The sequence below is a fragment of the Ceratosolen solmsi genome, unplaced genomic scaffold, assembly GCF_000503995.2.
Source record: "Ceratosolen solmsi marchali unplaced genomic scaffold, CerSol_1.0 scaffold58, whole genome shotgun sequence".
Taxonomy (NCBI): domain Eukaryota; kingdom Metazoa; phylum Arthropoda; class Insecta; order Hymenoptera; family Agaonidae; genus Ceratosolen; species Ceratosolen solmsi.
The window spans coordinates 1,340,771-1,356,542 of record NW_011948447.1 but is presented as its reverse complement, the minus strand read 5'-3'; the positions used below and the strand labels follow the sequence as shown (position 1 = coordinate 1,356,542).

Sequence of the window (15,772 nt, the reverse complement as noted above, 5' to 3'; positions counted from 1 at the left end):
AACATATTTCGTTAAATTATAAAATTCTTATATGCAATTTACTGTCTTAAAATTTTCGCTGATATTATTATTATGATTTATTTCTTTATTTTTAATAAAAAGCAAGTTAGATAAAGGCTTTCATGTACGTTCAAAAATTAAAAAGAACATTTAAAAATATTTAGATATAAAATCTGCTCATATTCATTAGCTGCATTTTTATTTTTTCGAAGTAAATAATACATATTTCTTCTTATATAAAGTAAACAGTTTTAAATTGCATGAATTCATTCTATAGAAAGATGAACTAAAGGGAAAATTGAAATTGATAAATTGACAAGCATTTGTAAAACTCATGCGTACCTTCCCACGTCTACGCAAATAATAAAAGGGATTCCTAGTATGAACGAAGAACTATGAAAACTGATGTACCTGAAGTCAAATCAATTTGCGTGGCAGTCGGAGAAAGGATCCGATTCTCACGGTTGCACTTCACGTTGCATTTCTACATCTCAGTTGCCTTTTATCGTGGAAGTACATGGAGAGACAAAATTTTATTTTATTCGTTTATGGTTATTATTTTGTTTTCAAATAGACTTAAAAGAGAAAACTTACGTGGATGCATACTTTGCGAAACCTACCATACATCAATGTAGATTTCTTAACTGAATTACCCATAAGTTTTGTCAATACATAATGGACTGAATAAAACTTATAATAAGTAGAATAAATTAGAGTTTTTTAATTATCTATTATTTTCATTAATTAAGTAATTACGAAGAATGTGGTTGTGATTTATAAATTGAGCAATATTTCTTTATTAATATTTTATTATATGGCATGTTGTCGATGAGGATCGCGAGTAAAAAATCATTTCCTTCGAGTTATTTTATTATTAAACTGTGCCATATAAAGAAATTAGCAATTAGATATGTAATTTATTTGATATAACTTATAAATTATTAGCAAATAACAAGTCATTTTAATGTATAAGGATGTAAAAATTAAGACGTTAGATGCAGAAACATATAAATATGTACAGTTTATACACGAAATATTACAATAAAAATATTGCAAGTATCAGATCATTTTTGCAAAATTTGATATTTATTATTCCTCAAATAGTTACTATTGAAGTAATAATATTCAGAATAAAATATATAGATCAAATTCTGGATTATACAAATTTGGACAAACGAATCTAGTTTACCAATGAATTAATACAATAATAATTAATATAATAATAATACAATATAATAATTAATAAAATATATGAAGTATTAACTAAAAATAAAATAATAATAATTATATTGTTATTTTATATTTATACATGATATTATATATACATGATATAATACATAAATTAATAATAATAATATTTAGTTCCACATATTATAGAACAACTGAGAAATGCATGCAATTATTGATCACGAATATCAGAAAACGATTGTGCGAATGTCGCCTTTGAAAATTCTAAGAATAGCGACAATTTTTATATGGAAAACCATGCTGTGTTATTCAACTATGAAGGTATAAAAATATTTAAAGAACGCTTTGTATGTAGGCGAAATGCAGTTTGTCACCAACTAAAACAGCTCCTCATCATTCCACACCATTTCCTTATAGGCCTTTTCTAACGTCGTGGCGGGCTTGCGTCAACAACTGGGCGCAAACCTCTCGGTGCGTTGCCGCATTCCGCTCATGAGGGCGCGAACTAGTTTGTGAATCATCGCGTGTGCCGTATACGATGAAACCATACGTAAATTGCTAGCGGGCCCGGCATCACGCACCTCGGGACGAGGGAGGCCCGAACGTGACTCAGACTTCGGGCGTTAATAAAGGGAGTACGCGTATATGTGCGTTCGGGCCCGGTATCTATGTTGGGGTTCGGGTCCCCGACGTCGTAAATTAGACCTCCCCTCCCTGCCAAGCTACGGCGTGCCTCGTTCCTTGCAGTTTCTAATAACCAAGAGGGACTGAGTCAGAGAAAAAAAAGAGGGATAAAGAGAAAAGGAGTCTGTGAGTCCTGATGCTCTTTGACTGTTAAGCTTATTGCAATGATAATTTTGTTTATTCTGCAAATCTTATGAAAAATAGAAAGGAAAGAAGAGACTCCGCTATTGATTAAATAATTGTTTCTGGAAGTCCAAAACTCTAATATAATGTAATATATATGTATATATATATATATATATATATATTCAATTTTGATTATTGTTTATTTCAATGCGTGCTTTATACGTATATAGTATATATACCTGGTTGAAGTTGAAAAAATCTCTATAGATTAAATCAAAATATAATAATGATTGACGAAATACTTCACTAATAAAATAGAATTGTAGCTTATATTAGGATGTATATTCTATTTATTGCTGAAAATCTTTTGCAAGGCTAACTTTTAATAACCATTTAACGTACAGATTAGTGTAAAGATTGAACATCTATTATATAACTATTATAAATCTATTAGAAAATAAAATAAAATAATCATGTATTATAACTTTCCACTTTATAACATCAATATTAAGTAGAAACTGAGATAGAGATACTTTTGTAATATAGTCTATAACGTAAATGTACTTGGAAATAATAGAAATAATAATAAAATAAAAAAAAATTAATAAATTTTTATTTATATATTATATGTATATTACAAAACCAAATGCAAGTAAATAGCATATTATATGCTTAAATTTTTTTTTAATAATATAAATTTCATTTCCCTTTAATAAATATTTATTTTGAATTGAAAGTAAAATTGTTTGTAACATGTGTAAATTATTAGTAAAAAAATTGAAAAACTTCTTTTATAATTTTACATATTGTACAATTTTAATATCATTTATTATAAAAAAATGAACTTAAAACTTGTGATAAAAACGATATCATACATTGAATGAAAAATGTAAAATGGCAAATTCCAGGATCTGTATTAAATCATAGTTTTTCGAACATAGACAATTCGTTTTGATCGAATTGTCTTTTTAGATGCCACTATTTTATTTGAAGTTTTAAATCAGAAATGTTTTAAATGTAAAATATAAACCGGTTGAAAAGTTAGTAATAAATAAATCATTTTTAAATTCTACGATATGTTTTTTGGCATTTAAAATAATTTAAATTTAATATATACTAGTTTTTAATAATTTAATATTGTTTAAATTTTTTTATTTGTAGAGTTATCACAATATAATTATATTATAAACAATTTAATCATAACTAAGTATATGAATCGTATTTATATCGATGATTTAATGAGCTAATTGCAAATACGTTGTGTACATTTCTATTATTATTGGAATCATGTGTATTTATGTGTAAAATATTTATTAAACCCTTCATTATTTATTCAATTCTTTATATTAAAAATTTTAATTATATTTAGTAGATATTATAAGTAGATATTAAGTCACACGCTAATACATTAGGCATACTATATATTATTATATTTTATAAGTAAATATGCACTTCAATATGTAGTATATATATATATATATAAGAATAATATTAAAGTTACAATACTTACAATATTAAAAATTCTGGCCCTTTAAATAATTTCAATTAATTTCAAACAGAATTTCAAAGCTAACATTGTCAGCTTTAAAAATGAATCAAAATTAAAAAATGTAATGAATCTTAGGATTTTAAAATTATAATTATTGTGCATAATAGAAAAAAGTAACTAAAAGTATAATATTAAATAAACCCAGATATCGAATATTAATAATGTGAGCAAGTATTTTAAAATTTTTGAATTGGAAAAATAACAGCGTCTTCAAATAAAGAATGGTAATTATACATTACACCATCAATTTATAAAGATTTATTATATTTATTTATTTTATTTATTATGATTGAAATGACATATTTTACACTGAAAAAGAAAATTTTCTGTTCTACTTTTACACCTTTGTGTTAATAACATTGTAGCTTACAATGTTATCAGATAAAGAAGCTCTCGTAGCACATCTTATAGCGTTCCGGTTTATAAAGATAAGAGTTAACCATTCTATTTGTGAGCGAGGGTAGGAGGAATAAGGGAGATGAGAGATTTTTAGAAAAAGAGAGTAATAAGAGCATAATAAAAATGTGGGAAGTTAGTGCTTCTAGTAAAAGGGCATCTGAAAGCTATGGGTAAGATAAACCACGGCTCATGCCGACGCATAAGGTATTCTGCACATCTCCGCGTCCTCATGTAATGAACGTTTTAACTTTTTTCTTTTTTTTTTAGCAGGCGTTTAACGATTCCCACACAAAGAGGGGTAAGGTTGATAAGTAGAGCGAGAGCAAGAGTGAAGTAGAAGACGCGAAGCAGTGAAAAGACATCGTAGTAGCAACTTTTAATTCCCAAGACTTTCATGGGCTTTCGCTCGTATGGGTCTTATATGCTATCGTATTATCGCCGGCTACCCATCTCTAGCGTCAATTGGTTAACGGAAGAGCAGAAAATCCTTTGCACTCCTCGTTAACGCTGACCCGCTGTTACCCGAGTAATTTGTTTTACGTGTAAATTACAAACTCGCATTAATGCACGATACAGAAATAAACGGAAATCTATGGCATCATGATTTTTATGATGCCGCTACCGCTACGGTACTCTCTTGCTTTCTTTCTTAGCTACCTTCCAATCCTCTGTCTTTCTACTTCTATCCTCCCTTATTTTCTATTGAGCATAAGATGATTGTTTAACTTTCGAAATATTTGCATAATTTACTTAATAATATAAGAGAGAAAACATCCTTGAGGTGAGAATGAGAAATTCATAAGACAATACTTTATTATGGCGATATGGGCCGTATAACCTCATATATATCTAAATAAACTCCCAAAATACAAATGCAATTATAAAAAATTATTGATTTTATAAATTATGCTAAAATTTTCGAAAGTTATTTGAAAATCGTAGAATACCATGCAATAGTTTATAAAAATAAGTCTAATAAACATATATAAGTTTGTCATTGGTTAATGTATTAGATTGCTTTGATTTTATATATATATAGGAAATTGTTTTAAAAGACTTAAGAAAATCTATTTCATGTTTGATAAATACTAGAATATAAAAAATACATTTTTGATTATATTAAAATTGGTTGAGTGTTTAGATTATTAAAATTTTGTAAATTTAGATATTTAAACATTTGTACACATCCCTTCCAAATATTTTTTAAAATATTTTAAATAAACTATTTAATGATATCCTCTGCAAGATTAAATTAAAACGTCATACAAAATATTTTACAATATTGCAATTAATTCAATAAGTAATGAGTTAGATAATATTTATTATTATTTTTATACATAAAGAAAATTGATTGAATCTCGATAAAGTATCTTATTCGATTAAACTATAATTACATAATAAACAATATATGTATTATCTTATACATTGTAACACAAACTAAAATATACATTATTTTGATGATTATTTATTATAGGGAGTTTATAAAATATATTCTGCATGATTTTACACTATTGTTATATTTTCCAAAACAAGTTTAAAATTTTTAATCTTTTTATAATACTTCCGTAATTTCTTTTAGATATTAAAATATGTAAATTTTACTATGAAAATTTTTTTAAATAAATAAGTTACACAATTTTTTTTTTGAATCTATGATATAAATACAATCTAAGAAAACAAATATCTAGAAGTTATAAGTCAATAATGATAGTTCGTATGCATTTTCATCTTAATGCAAGTGCAAGTATGATAGAATCATATATTATTGAACAAAAACAATTAAATTGTCAAAATGAAACTTCATTGCCACAAAAATCTCTCGTATATAATGTCCCTTCCACAGTATTTCCTTCTCATCTCCATTATTTCTTCAGTTTAATCGTAATTTTACTATTTTAATATTAAAATCATCGTCGACGTTAACATCAATGACTCACGCTTTTTATGCTTCTGTCATCTACCATGCAACAGACCGGTGTACTCTAAAAGAAAAATTGAAGAAAGTGTTAGAAGGTAGTTCTCCTTGTCGTTTATATTTAATACATACATGTGCCTTTTTTATTCACATCACAAACACACTTACCACCCTCTCTATAATATCTTTGGCGGCTATAACCTTTGGCGGTCTCGTAGGAATTCCTTTCTTTGGCTCGACTTCCATTTTATGAATCATCTTAAAGACGCTCGAATTCATCAGATGGTCGTAGTTTGGTAAGGCCGTTTTTTCAAATTTTTTGAAGTTCACTCTGAAAAATGTAATTGCATACTAATTTAACAGATGTTTAGCATATAAACTTTTAATTTCTTAGTCGAGAGTTCGGTTTCTTTTTTTAGCAACACACTTCCATTGTATGTTTCTCTAAATGTAAAAGCATGTTTATTGTCTTTTGCACGGTTCATCATTTCATTTATTTCTTTTTTATTGTATTACAAAAAAGGCTCTTTAAATTTTCTTCCAATCCTCTTCATTTTAAATAAGAAACAGTGACTTTAAAATATTTTAAAATTGAATAAGATTGTACAATACGTATAATACACGACTCTATTATAATATAGTTGAAAATAAATAATGATTAATAATTAATGAAAAAATAATTTTGTAACATAATTTTGTATTATGTAGAATTAAAATTAAACAATGTCATTCAAATCTTATACATTTGAAATAAAATATTTGTAAAATTTAATTTAAAAATAGTCTAATCATGTACAACTTAGATAAAATTTATTGATCAGTATAAAAGTTTTTTTTGGAAATGTCTATTAAATTATTTCAGTTAGTAATGAAAAATATTTTGTTTGTAATTATTTATTATCGAAGATAGCCTGCTTAGAATAAAATTAACTACAGTAAAATTATTAATAAATATCAAACAACCGCCCCCACACACATATATATTCAAATGACTCATATTTGACTTTTGAAAGATTGAATTATTCCTATTTAAAAAACAATATATATATACAAACTTATAAACTTATAAAAAATGTAATTTAATAATATAATGTAAGAAAATATACATTTACATCATAATTGCTCTTTAAGTGAAGCATCCTTCGCATTGAAATTCTAAAAAATAAATACAAATCTTATATAAGCAGGATTATTCAGTTATTTTAATTTTTTTAACATTTATTTTCATTAAACAGAGAAGAAAATTATATTTTAAACAGCAATATAGAAAATATTGAGCAACTTTGAATAAATAATTTCTTGAGAAAGATTTTTTATTTAAAATTTCACATTTTACAAATTTCATTAGAATATATCTAACATTGTATCTGTACATTGTCAATTGAGAGTATACGCGTATTTGAATTTCTCAATTTATCGAGATAACGAAGATTTTTAATCATAAGTTGATATACGCAATCGAAAGTGTCTTTCACTCATTGATTTTCATTAATGAGAATACTTAGAGGTATTTTGGGAATGGATAAAGAAAAGTAGGGTTATACAATAATTAAAGTAAATAGCTATACCCCAGTGCTCTACCACGTATGACTTCAGCCTGAGAGCAGAGAGCATCAGCGATCATTTCGTCATTAAAGAAGTCATTAGGACACCTCCATTTACGCCCGTATGTTAGCTCGAGCTGTTTAGCCTGGGGATGCCAGAGCTCGCGCACTGGCTTTCTACCCTTTCTGTTCTGCGAAATTGTATTTATAAGAAATTAGAAAGTAAATAGTGAGCTTTTTATGGGCGTTTGCCCGTTTGAGCGGACACTGGTAAGGAAATAGGAAAATTCAACACACACACGTATTTATATAATTACATTTTATAAAACTTAAAAATTATGATATTAGATTATTTATTTATAAATGAATGTAATTCGACTTTATCATTATAATCCTTATAAAGCTATATTTGAAAAAATGTCTTTGTGAATTTTTAAAGCACTCCGCAATGAATCGAAAAACAAATAAAATGAAGGAAATTTGTCATTTAATTTAAATTAAAGTTGGATTACATCATTTTGTTATTAGAAAAAATTCGACTACATAGGGATACAGACTATCTAAATTCCTATATTTTTTATTTTTATACCTTAAACTCTTGCACCAGTTGTTCTTGTAAAGTTAATTTTGGGTTTGGCTCGAAGCTTCCTAAAATATATTTTATTTCTTTAAAGCAATGATCAGATTAGTAACAATGATTTTGCTTTTTAAAGAGTTATTCCACATAGTTAAACTTTATTTAATAATGATGGACTTTCAATTCAATATCAATAGCAAGGAGAATATAGCGATAATATTAGATTTAAAAATATTATATATATATATATATATATATATTTAAAAATTACAATTATTAGATTGTATCTAACTGTACATTATTCAATTATCTGCATAAAACACATTAATTATATGTAAATATATAAAAAATTAAGAAAATTAGATAAATAATAGTAATTTTTAATATTGTGTTGTTAGTCATTATTATTGTATTCAAGCTAAAGATTTTGAGTTATCTGATAAAGAAAAGTAATAGTAATAATTACAATTTCTAGAAATTTATAATATTTCTAAGCAAAATGTGCACTCTTTACTATATTAAAAAAATAATCTTTAATTAATTAAAAAAAATTATATATAAATTTATTGTCTTAAATTTTTATAAAATAATTATATTTTTAAAAATTTCATCAATTCTTTTTGAATATAGGTTTTATTTTGTAAAGTTTATATTATAGGATAGAATGTTTAGAATAAAAACTGAAATTTAAAAATATTAACCGTATTTCGCATTATATTTGATAGACTGAAGTCAAAGTACATAATTCAGATGTTTATTTAAAAAATCTTATATTTATTATCGTATTTATTGAATCGATCTTTGTTAAAATGTAACTCAAAAACTATATACTTTTGTTCAAAACTCATTTCATTGTATACTGCAATTACCGTCTTCAATATACTTCGCATTGAGATAAAAAACATGAGGCTCAATTGAATGAATTTTTTTAAATAATCACCGTGCGATAGCGCTGGACTGGGTATTTGTGAGCACTGAGTATCATGTGTCTCTTGGAGAACTTTAGATTCATAAGAAACTATATATTTCTTTACTCTCTTTCCATCATCTTCGTTACTCTTGACGGATATTTCAAGCTCCTTGGACTCAGTCCAGGTATCTTCGGTTGAAATAATGTTTGGTGTGTAGCTCAACAACTCTGAGCTTACCGATTTTATATCCTCCTCCACCTCGAACAGTTGTTCCTGTTGTTCATCTAACTTTTGCTCGTCGTTTGCCTGCGTCACTTCCTCTGATTGTTGGCTCCCCTGTTCTTCCTGATAGTGGAAATTCTCTGTATCTATCTCGTAAGCTGTAAAGAAACGTCAAATATTACTAAGCAATTACAAAACCAGTGCTTAGACAATTATCTTTTTTTTAATTTCTTTAATGTTATGCTTTCATTAAATTCTTTAATGAAATTGTAGTAGTGGTAACGAAAATTTTAATATATTTAGAAGGTTTTATATTATCAAACTAAGAATTAAAATAAGCATATTAAGTTGTAAACTTTTAAGATTCTAAATATAATTTAATATATTTTTTTATTTTGACATTGAAATTAAAGATACTAATATAAAATGATGCTTCAAAATTTAATAAATTCTCATATATATACATATATATATATATTATGAATGCATTAACAAATTTCGCTTGAATTCATATATTTAGACAATGATTTTTAAAATGCATATATCAAAACTTAAAAAAATTTTTTTGTTTCATCGTGATTACATTTATATTTATAGTCTTGAATAATATTAAATAATATTTTATCAATTTATGTGTCATTAAACTATTTTCGTAAGAAATAGTGATTTTATCAATGGTAAATCAAATTAAATGTTAAAAAAATATTACGTATAAAAAATGAAAGTTATGTTAGGGATAAACAGAACAAAACAAATTTTTATTTATTCTTTGGTTTTTATTTAAAATTTGACATTAATATACAATTACAATTATTATTACAAATACATTCATTTAAAATTTTTGCATTATTTTATATTGGTTAGATAAAACAGTTACTCTACACTTAAAATGTTTTGATTTAATAAAACGTTAGAGGAAACAAAACAATTAAGTAATTAAGTAAAATATATTTTGAATGAATATGGATGTATAAAATCAATGATATTTAAAATGATAAGATATTATAATGGATGTCTTAATTTAAATATTTATAAATATAATTGGTCATAAAGGTTTGTGTAAAAAACTTAAATAAATTAAAATATGATTTATATTTGATTAAAAAATGATAAATTATCAATAATTATTAGAATTATAAATATTTAAACAAAAGTTTTTTTTATTAAATTATTTAATTACAATTGAATATCTTAAATTTTATATATGATTGTTTTAAACAGAAAAATGTTAAATTCTATTTATTCATAATTACTTTTCTACTTCGTATTCATTTTTACGTCAGTTGGAACATAATTTGATTTCAATTATAGGGACGCCAAATACAGTAGGTAAGGTAAAAATAAGAATGCAGCAGTCTAACCTTTTTATAATAAATAATCATCGTGTTAATTTAAAAATATATTAATATGTTAGTTAAACATAAGTGACTATTTTAAAATAGAAAATTAAATACTTTATTTTAACTTTTTAATATGAAAATTCCAAATTAAATTGTTTTTAATAGTACGCATGAATTAAATATAACATATATAATATACATGTGTATTGTATTATGTAAATTAATTATTTGTATTATGATATGAATTGTATGAAGACAAAATAATTTGATAAAATATTGAAATTCTAAACAATATTTCAGTTATAAAATATTTTGTATTATTTTCTAAACTTCAAAAAGTATTCATGAGTTTTTATTAAGTTTTTTTTTATTTAAATTTAGATATAATCTTAATTACAATATTTTTTAGTAAAATAATAAGCTTTAAACAAGCCAATAATTAATTTATACAATACACACATATACTATGGAAATAAAATATCCCCAAAAATCTTGTTACTTTTTGTACATTTATAAATAATTATTTAGATCTACAGTATTTAATTTTTAATGTGTTAATATTAATATCGGCAATTCTAATATATTTTATATTTTTTGCATAGAAATTATGTAACTAACTGATATTATATTATATAGTTTTACTGTTTTTAGGAAATCAAATATTCAGGAAATTTTTTTTAATTATATTGTAAATATAATTTATATAAAAGTAACTGAATATGGTGTCGATAAATTAGAATAAGTAGAATAAAAAAATAATTTTCAAGACTATCAGCACTATACGCTATCTTTATCTTTAATATATATATATGTTATTTGCACGTGGGCGCATGTGTATGCATGTGTGGGCGCGCGCAGTTGTTGGCGCGCGGGGGCGTGCGTACACACATTATTGATTGTTTCATTTGAAATTTAAATAAACTACTAAAAATGTTAAAAATTTTATTTAATTATAATGCATCAATATTGTTGTTGTAGCATATACCTTCATAACTGTTAATTTATATTGGTTGTAATTAATATTGTTTGTAATGCAAAGGTAACTAAAAAATAAATTTAAGTATATGAATATTAATTGAAATTATACAAAAATACTTTTATACAAAAAGTAATTTAAAAATATGTATTTTTAAACAGATAAATATCGAATTTTAATATAAACTAGAAATTTGTTTTTTAAAATATAAATTATAATTAAACAATAATGTTGTAAATCAATCGTAAAAATTTTAAATTAATATTTTTTTAAATTATTAAAATTAATTAAATTTAGTTTCTTTTTTTTTAACTAACTATATTTATGTATTTAAAACATAAATAAATAAATAAATAAATAATTAATAATAATTAAGGCATTTTTATAAATTTTATGTAATCTTTATTATTTTTTATTTATTTTATTTATTTATTTTATTATCTTTATTATTAGTGTAATGATCTAAAGTTCAAAAAATGTTATATTTTATTGAATTCAATCGAACGAATAATATTGTAGAGTACAAGTATAGGTTTAACTGTATAGGATGTTTATCGATAGTTTGTCGATAGTTAATGTGGATCAAACTTTTCTCTCTCTCTCTCTCTCTCTCTCTCTCTCTCTGCCCCTACTTGTTTTCCCCAGGTGACTAATAACAGTTATTTCTTTCATAAATCACAAAACAGGGGTTCTGAGGCGCGACAAAATAACATATAAGTGGATATCGCAAAGAAACAGCTAGAATCAACAGCACTTTGGTATTTCATATGGTGAAGGGCCAGCTAGGGGTTCCGACCGACTCTGGCCTTCCCCATGAGTCCTCGGTCACCCGCGACCCTCGGTTTGCGCTCACCCTTGGCCGGCTCCTCGACCCCTGTCTTTTCCACACTACTGAGCTCCAAGATCTTATGTAGTTGCTCGGAAACGATCGTCAGGTGTTTTTCGATTTCACTAGGTAACTGCTTTAGGGCTAGCAATTGACTCTGAACACTTTCAAGCTGACGCTCGAGGTTAACTTCTGTCGTCACTAGCTCTTTGATTTTGTTTTCGTCCATGCTCACTGAGCCTTCTTCGCTTATCTCCATTGACGAGTTCACTAACTCGGGCAACTGATCTTTTGAACCGTATTGAGTATCCTGCTGTTCCTGAATTAATACAAAGTCAAACCTTAAACTCTTGTATGCCTTAGTGGAGTAGTGCAAATGGTATAGCAATCTTATTTTAAAGTTTATAGTGAGTGGATCGATTAGGAATTTTACAATTTGAAAAAATGTTCATGTTTAGAATTAATTGATAAAAGACTGAAAAGAATTATTCATTTGTAATTTTATTTTTAAGTAATCGTATGATTGTTTATTTGTTATTAATATTTATATAAATCTTGAATAAATATCAACATATTTCAAATAAAATATATGAATCATTTTTTAAAAACAAATAAATTTTTTCTAAAAAGTATACATATTGGATATTTTGTTTCAAAATTCAGTTTATAAATTAAATTAGAATATTTATAATTTACTATTTTGAAATCTTATCATTTTCGGTATACAAATAATTTGTATTTTTTATTTGAAATATAATTTTTTTCATAATTATTCAGTAATACTATTGTCGAAAAATATTCTAACATTTAAAAAGATTATATTTAATATTCTTAATAAAGATTATTTATTTAGACTCAGTTTTTAATTTTATATAGATAATTCAAATGATTTTTAAAATGTTATATTTTTTTTATTGAAAAATAAATTGATTATATTTCTCACCGTTATCTTATCTTGTTGCTCTTGTTTGTATTCTTCAAAAACTTCTGTCGATTCTTCAGTTTTGATAATTTCAGTCTCTATTTGTCGGCGTGAATCATTTGAAAAATCTTGAACTTCGATAACAGGTGCTGGTGAATCCGATAATGTTTTCTACATGATTTTGTGAAGAAAGACAAGAAAGCTAAAGTTAGATTTGTTAAATGGCGAAACAGATGAAGATCAAGATACGAGGGTTTAGTAAGCATTATTAATGAGCAAAGGAAAGTAAACAAAAGTACAAAGATTTTCATAAAATATTTACATTAAGTAATAAGGTCTATACAATATAATTTATATAATTTATATAATGAAGATTGTTTTAACTTTAATTAATTTATGAAAAAATATAATTTTATTGATAATTATTCGTGTATACTCATAGCAATGACAAATTTTATTTATTAAACCATCATAAAGTGACTAAGTTTTTTTATATCATTTAATGTTATATATATATATATATATATATATATATATCTTGTTCAATGCTGTATGTTAGAATTTTCGATTATTTGTAAAATATGATATCTTTGAAAAGTCAACAGTATTTTATATAAAATGAATAGGATAGGATAAGGCTCATCGACAATTTCATAAGAATTTTTACCTAATACGATTCTTAAAAGTTTGACATACGCATAATCGTGTAGTCAAATAATATGAAACCAATTTGCTTTTATGTATAGTTTTTAATAAATAACATACTAAATCTAATTAATAGACGAAATATCATGCAAAATATGTAATAATAATAATGTTTCCTCGTGCAATCCTGCTCGAGTTTTGCAAATGTTTCAACATTTTTGAATGTATGTTTAATAATAATTTATAGTTGATGTAAAGCAAAGTAAATTATTTAATACAGTGAATGATTTAATCAATCAATAGATTTGCTAAAATTAACTAATATGATGAATTTGAATTGTTCTTTTTTTAATTTTTAAAATAATGCAATATAAATCAGATGCATTATTTTTCTTATATTGCATATTATATTGTATATATTATAATTCTTATATTGATATTGTAAATTATATATCAATAAATAATAAATTAATTTGAAATGAAAATAAAAATAAGAACATCTCTAGTTCACGCTATGTAAAATTGAACAAGACTATTCTTTTAATGAGTACAATATCTTTACTGAATAATAGTTTACTATATACTTACAAAGCAATTCGTTCGTTCAACTAATTTATTAATTGATGAGAAAAAATTGTTACGAAATAGGTAACTCGTAAATCAGCATATTGGTACTTAACTTTATCATAATTATTTCATTCTAAATATTCATAAGGATAGATACTCTGTTTTTAAACATAATTGAAAGAGAGTTGAATAATTTTAAGAATGAATCAAATTTACATGGCAATGATGAAATGCAAGAAAGCAAATTTATTTGATTATCAAATAAGTTAGCTGTCTTATATTTATATTTATATTAATATTTATTTTTATATTTATAATGGTATTTATGGGTGAGTTAACGTTTATGTACGCGTGTGTGTACATATGTACCTGTGTATTAACGTATATTTATGTATGCATTGTTTATTTTACAAAGATATACATGAATAATTGAAGAATATTCTCGTTATAGATGATCGATTTATACCTGTTAACCAATAGATCATTCAATGAATGAGTGCCTATGGTATTTGCGTGTAATGTATAGCGACAACTAGTTCTACTCTTAACGAGATCTCGCCATTATTGCCTTCGCAAACGTCGTCGATTCTCATCGGTAATCGATTTTTATAATTATCATTGATGAATTCTGTTAAAGCTTTTATATTTCAATGAGCAATAAGATTGCTCGATGCTCGTTAAAAATTCATTTCGGAGCAGATCAGATCAGTATCCCTCACTTTCATGTTCGCCCTCTCGTTCTTCCAATTGTACTCCTTTGATCAGACGAAACGAAGCACGAATAAGAGCAGCGTTAGGTAGAAAGGGGCCTGGGGCTTTCACTCCTCGATCTCGTTATAGCGCTTCGCGTAGTTGTAGACAAGAAAGGCTAGAGCCGAGGCGCAGGGTAGAAGCGCGTAGGCGACGCCCCTAACGAGGTCCGTCCGCATGGCGCTACCAAGTTTATCGGCAACTTGCAGAGACATGACTGAGAGCCGCCGCTTGCCCTCGGCACATCTGCTCTGAAAGCCGCTTGAGTCCTCGGGGAATTTTTGGTGCTCGACCGAGGCTCGGCAGGATGCACGCCGCGAGTTGCGTCGGCTGGAGCCCCTGTGTAGAATCTCCGCGTCATAGGCCTCGCTAATGCTCTGGATTAGGGAGGCGAGTACGAGGAGTCGGAGAAGGCTGTCAGCCTCAGAGGGGCTTCCGCTCGCCCCAACGACGCCACAACGTACTTCCGCGACGATCTTCTCAAAGTAGTAGCCACGACGTTGCAGCCGAGGCTTGGGATTCGGATGCACGCTTGGGCATAGGGACTCGAGAATGCGCTCGAGGCAGCGGCGCGCGTACCTGCCCCTTTGGTAGAGGATCTGTCGGGTCCTGGGAACCCGAAGAGCGGGTG

At 26.4% G+C, this 15,772-nt stretch overlaps 1 protein-coding gene across 1 annotated transcript in view; it reads right to left on the bottom strand.

Moving 5' to 3' along the window:
• Positions 1 to 5,826: 5,826 nt before the first annotated feature.
• Positions 5,827 to 15,772, bottom strand: part of LOC105366319 (titin) — an 18,428-nt gene continuing 8,482 nt past the window's right edge. The window contains exons 6-13 of the mRNA XM_011504725.1: positions 13,201 to 13,350; positions 12,215 to 12,576; positions 11,441 to 11,448; positions 8,923 to 9,273; positions 7,995 to 8,053; positions 7,430 to 7,596; positions 6,030 to 6,192; positions 5,827 to 5,928 (exon numbers count right to left, since the gene is read on the bottom strand). Coding sequence (XP_011503027.1) covers positions 5,872 to 5,928; positions 6,030 to 6,192; positions 7,430 to 7,596; positions 7,995 to 8,053; positions 8,923 to 9,273; positions 11,441 to 11,448; positions 12,215 to 12,576; positions 13,201 to 13,350 — 1,317 coding nt within the window. The 3' untranslated portion in view covers positions 5,827 to 5,871. The remainder of the gene's footprint in view (positions 5,929 to 6,029; positions 6,193 to 7,429; positions 7,597 to 7,994; positions 8,054 to 8,922; positions 9,274 to 11,440; positions 11,449 to 12,214; positions 12,577 to 13,200; positions 13,351 to 15,772) is intronic.